The 5,403-nt window shown below is 45.0% G+C and overlaps 1 protein-coding gene across 1 annotated transcript in view; it reads left to right on the top strand.

The window, feature by feature from the left end:
• Positions 1–5,403, top strand: part of Cdcp1 (CUB domain containing protein 1) — a 31,192-nt gene that overhangs the window by 7,011 nt on the left and 18,778 nt on the right. The window contains exon 3 of the mRNA XM_008849516.3: positions 3,729–4,091. Coding sequence (XP_008847738.1) covers positions 3,729–4,091 — 363 coding nt within the window. The remainder of the gene's footprint in view (positions 1–3,728; positions 4,092–5,403) is intronic.

The following is a 5,403-nucleotide window of genomic DNA, read 5'->3' as shown; positions in this document are numbered from 1 at the left end:
TTTTGGCCTTTTTGAGACAGGTTCTCCCTGTAGCCCCAGCTGTCCTGGAACTCACTATGTAGACCAGGCTGTTCTTGAACTCAGAGATCTGCCTGCCTCTGCCTCCCAAGTGCTGGGACTAAAGGTGTGCACCACCACGCCCGATAACTGCATATTTTTTAAATGTGAATTCTCCCCAAAAATAATTTTTCAGTTTAAGTCAATTGGAATTAAAACATCAAGTCCTTACAGAGAATATTGATACACAGACAGAGCCTTTGTAATGCTATGTTATTGTTAAAAGAATGAAGCATGTCTGTGTACATGGCAACCAAAGATGTCCAAAGTAGTTTTGTTCCATTGGGAACAGTGCAGCTGGGGCCCAGGAGATGTTCACCTGGTAAAGAGCTTGCCATACAGCATAAAGATTAGTGTTTGGATCCCCCCCTAAACTCCTCCCTATCGACCCCATAAAAGCTGAGTGGACATAACAGCCCTTCTATAATCCTATCACATGGAGGAAGTATTTGACTTGAGTTTTTTGCATTGGGCAGAAAGCAGATTTGTAGCCATGCCTGTCAGTGGACCACTTTCATCTATGTTTGTCCTGTAAGCCAGATCTCTTGGTGACAAACACAACTTTCACTTCCCAGTGTTGTGTCTGGCAACAGAACTGAGGTTGAAGACAGGGCTTCTTGACTAGTTCTTGGTACAGAATTAAACCATATGCTCAAGCATATGTGTAGGTCTAGGGGACCAGGGCTGAGGAGCTCTATCTCAGTAGGGACTAAGATCCCACAGTGGAAAGAACCAGCCAGAACCAGCTGTTCCCCTAGGACTGTGAAAAATAGTGGTGGTGGGAGGGGTGAACTGTGACTGAGATGCCTCGGTGGGTTAAGCTACTTGCCTCCAAGCCTGACAACCTGAATTCAATCCCTAGAGCCCACATGGTAAAGGAGAGAATCCACTCCTGCAACTTGTCCTCTGACCTCCACACAGCTACTCACAAATGAATGAATGAATGAATGAATGAATGAATGAATGAAAAATGAAAAGGGTGGGAAGCTAAGAGCTGCTCTATATATACAACAAAGATTCCATGGACTCCAAAGAAAGCTACGATCTTTATCACCATACAAGTCTAATTTTAGCCATATTAGTCACCACTTTATCTGACCCATTTTTATTGGTTTGACTATACAGGTTGACCACACTCAGCCCAGCTTCAGACTGGGATTACTATGTTCTGTACTGACTATATGACTCAAACTCCAGGACTGCTTTGCAGACATGTGAGGTTTGATATGAGTGATCTCAGAGGTCCTACATTGCTCCAGAGTTCTCCTGTAATTCTCTTTAGAGTTGACATGTGTGTCTGTGTGTATCTGTGTGTGTCTGTGTGTGTCTCTTTGTATGTGTGTGTGTGTCTTGTGTGGTACATGCACATGAATGCACAGGTGCACATGCCCATGTGCATATATGTAGAAGCCAAAATAGGACACTGATGTCCTCCTCTGTCATTCTCCACCTTGTTATCTTGAAACAGGGTTTCTTACTGAACTAAAAGCTGGGGTCCACCTGTCTCCGCTCCCCAGTGCTGGGATTATAGTCACACAACCATGCCCAGCATTTTATGGGGGTGCTGGGGACTTGAACTGAGGTCCTCATGTTCACATAGTGAGTAGTTCATGCACTGAGCCTCTTCCCCAGCCCTATGCCCAGCTTTTTTATGTATTCTGGGATCTAAACTTAGGTCCTTATGTTGACATGGCAAGCACTTTGCCCACTGAGCTTCACCCCTGGCTCCATCAACAGGACTTTCAAGCTTCCCAATGGAGCATGGGTAGAGATTAGAGATCCACAGATTCATAATTACACAGGCCAATGGTCATTGCTCCCTCACACTCTTTGGGTACAACATAAAAATCCTCAAGTGGCCTTGCCTGCTTTCTATTCAATCTTTCCTCTTATTTCCCACTTGATAGTAACATCCACTTTATTTTAAAAGGCTTAGAAAACAAAGCGTATCAAAGGATGTAATTAGTTACTAGCTTTAAAAGAATTCCCCTGTTGGGGGCTGGAGAGATGACTTAGCAGTTAAGAGCATTGGCTGCTCTTGCAGAGGACCCAGGTTCAATTCCCAACACCCACATGGCAGCTAATAACCTTTCATAAACTCCAGTTCCAGGGGATCCAAAGCTCTCTTCTGGCTTCTGCAGGTATTGCACGACACAAGTGCACCTACCAACATGCAGGCAACACACTCATACACAAAATACTACTACTACTACTACTAATAATAATAATAATAATAATAATAATAATAAATAAAATATTTTTTTAAAAAAAGAATTCCCCTGGAGTGCTGATAGTAGTCAGAGAACTACAAGAGAGGAAGCTCACTGCACTGTCAGGTCACCAGGGTAGCTATGTGTGAGTGTGCTCAGCATGTGGGAAAGATGTGGAAGGGAAGTTTAATAGATAGGTGGAGCTTGGCAGTGTACCCTAAAAACTGAAACCACAGTGGAAGAAGTAAGTTATCCCAAGCTGCAGGCTCCTGTGGCTCCTAGGAGTGTGGGTGAGAGGCCACCAACTGGACACCGTGCCTGGGAAGTGCTGTTAGGAGGTATCTTGCAGAGTCTCAGATGCAGATTTTTGTGGTATTCTCTGTATTACTTGTCTCATTGCTGTTACAAAATACCTGACAAAAGCAACAGAGGAAGGAAGGGTTAATTTTAGCTCAGAGTTCCAAGGGATACAGTTCATCCTGGCTGCAGATGAGGCAGCAGGAGCAAGAAGCAGCTGGTCACATTGCGCCCTCAGTCAGGAAGCAGAGAGAGATGAACGTTGTCACTCAGCTCACTTTCTCCTGTTTATTTCAGTCCAGGACCCCATCCCAGGGCATGGTGCCACCTACATTTAGGATGGGTCTTCCCACCTTAACTAACCTAATCCAAAAAAGAAAAATCTCTCACAGACATGTCCAGAGACTTGTTTCCATGGTGATTCTGAATACTGTCAAGTTGACAATCAAGATTAACCACCACAAGGAGATGCTCCCAGAAGAAATCCAATAGGAGGGAAGCCGTAGACGGCCTGGGAGGAAGGAAGCTGTGCATGGGGCGATGGTTGTAGCTGGAGTCCAGCCTCTCCTGGGTGAAACATACAGAATATTCCAGGGCTGAAGTGATGCAATGGCAGCCTCAGGTCGTGCCACCCAAAGCACCCAAGTCTGAGCCTTGTCCTACAGCAGGCTTAAATCAGCTATGTGATGCAGTCCTCACGGGAGTGGGAATGGGAAGACAACCAGACCTCTTGGGTTTCCCTGGTCCAAAATAACTCCTCTGCTGAGATAACCCCTCAGCAAAGACCCATCAGTGAGAAGCACGGAGTGGGTGCATCTGCCTGATAAAGCTTCCTGGGCACATTCCCAAAGAGCCTACTACAGGGGACCGAGAGGGAGCAGCATGTGGCCTTGTAGCATCTGTGATAAAAATTGTTCTTGGGCTGGAGAGATGGCTCAGTGGTTAAGAGCACTGGCTGCTCTTGCAGAGGACCTGGGTTCGATTCCCAGCACCCGCATGGCAGCTAACGACCATCCATAACTCCAGTTCTAGGTGATCTGATGCCCTCTTCACAGGCATTGTATGCATGGGTGCACTTACATACATGTATATAAAACACTTATACCCATAAATAAATAAAAATAAATCAAAAAATTTTTTAATTGTTCTGTGTCTCTCTTGCAGACTGCATGTCAGGCCCATGTCCTTTTGGGGAGGTCAAACTTCAGCCCTCCACATCAGAGCTGCCCACTCTCAACAGAACCTTCATCTGGGATGTCAGAGCTCATAAGAGCATTGGCCTCGAGCTACAGTTCTCTGCCCCTCGCTTGAGGCAGATTGGACCTGGCGAGAGTTGCACAGATGGGGTCACTCACTCTATCAGTGGCCGAATCGATGCCACTGAGGTGAAGATTGGAATCTTCTGCAGCAACGGCACAGTGTCCCGGATCAAGATGCAAGAGGGTGTAAAAATGGCCTTACACCTGCCGTGGTTCCACCCCAGGAACGTCTCAGGCTTCAGCATTGCAAACCGTTCATCTATAAAACGTGAGCACTCACTTCCCCTGCCTTTTGATCAGGTCGAAACATACGGAATGATCCAGGGTATTCCAGATGCAATGCCAGGTTTTTTTTTTGTTTTTTTTTGTTTTTTTGTCTTTTTGAGACAGGGTCTCCCTATAGTCCCATCTGTCCTGGAACTCACTATGTAGCCCAGGCTGGCCTCAAACTCCTCATCCTACTGCTTCTACTTCCTGAGTACTGGAATTACAGATGTGCACCACCATGCCCAGCTACTTTGTCCTTTTTGCCCAGGGTGTTTATTTCACAAAACGACATGGACTTAGTCCCACAGACCCACTTTCATTGTTCTGCCTCTGATTTTGCCACCCTGACCTACCTTCTGTAAGTGTGTCAGTACATCACTGGCATGCTGTTTTACTCACTCATGCTGGCTCATGAGAGTCAATTAAGTGTTGAAGGAATTTTGTGAGTTGGTATTCAACAGCTCAGTGTTAAAAAGAAAAGATCATATATATTTTTTAATAAATAATTTATTGAGAATTTCATACATGCATATAAGGTGTTTTGATCAAATCCATGCCCACCCCTCCTGTCCAACTCTTCCCATATCTCCCCATCACTTTTTTTTTTGTCTTTTTGAGACAGGGTCTCCCTGTAGCCCCAGCTATCCTGGAACTCACTATGTAGACCAGGCTGGCCTTGAACTCACAGAGATCTACCTGCCTCTGCCTCCTGAGTGCTGGGATTAAAGGTGTACACCACCACGCCCAGCATGTACTTTTCTTTAATTTTTTTTTAAATGGGGCTTTTGGCTACTCTAACAATTCCCCCTCCTGAAGAGGTAACCCTAAAATCTTTTAAGGATTAGATAAAAGCTCCCAAATATTTTCAACATTTCTGGCCTTGGAATGGAGTAGGTTGCTAAGAGGCCCAAGGACATTGTGAGTTTTAGCCAAGAAACTGGCTACTTTTCTTTGGAGTCTTTTTATCCTAACTGCCTAACCAATTCCTACCTCCTAGTTTTATCACACCATCCTCTGAAGAGGTTACCCAAATTGCCAGTAGGGAATCGGGATGCAGACTGCTCTGGCTTCGTACATGCTGAACAGGGACGCAGGGTGAGGCAATTGGAGTACCCCTTCAGTCAGTTTATCTAAAAGACTCCCAAATGGCATAACTCTTATCTCAAGAAGGAAAAGAAAGTCTTTGAATCGTGAATAGGAGATGTGAAGGAGAAGTAAAGGCAAAAGTAATTAGCATTACAAACTGTGATGGCTAATCCTGGGTGTCAACTTGATTGGATCTGGGATTAACTGAAATGAAAGAGATCTTCTTG

The sequence above is a fragment of the Nannospalax galili genome, unplaced genomic scaffold (assembly GCF_000622305.1).
Source record: "Nannospalax galili isolate Female #2095 unplaced genomic scaffold, S.galili_v1.0 scaffold443, whole genome shotgun sequence".
Classification (NCBI taxonomy): Eukaryota; Metazoa; Chordata; class Mammalia; order Rodentia; family Spalacidae; genus Nannospalax; species Nannospalax galili.
The sequence above is the reverse complement of the archived record's forward strand: the minus strand, read 5'-3'. Positions and strand labels throughout refer to the sequence as shown.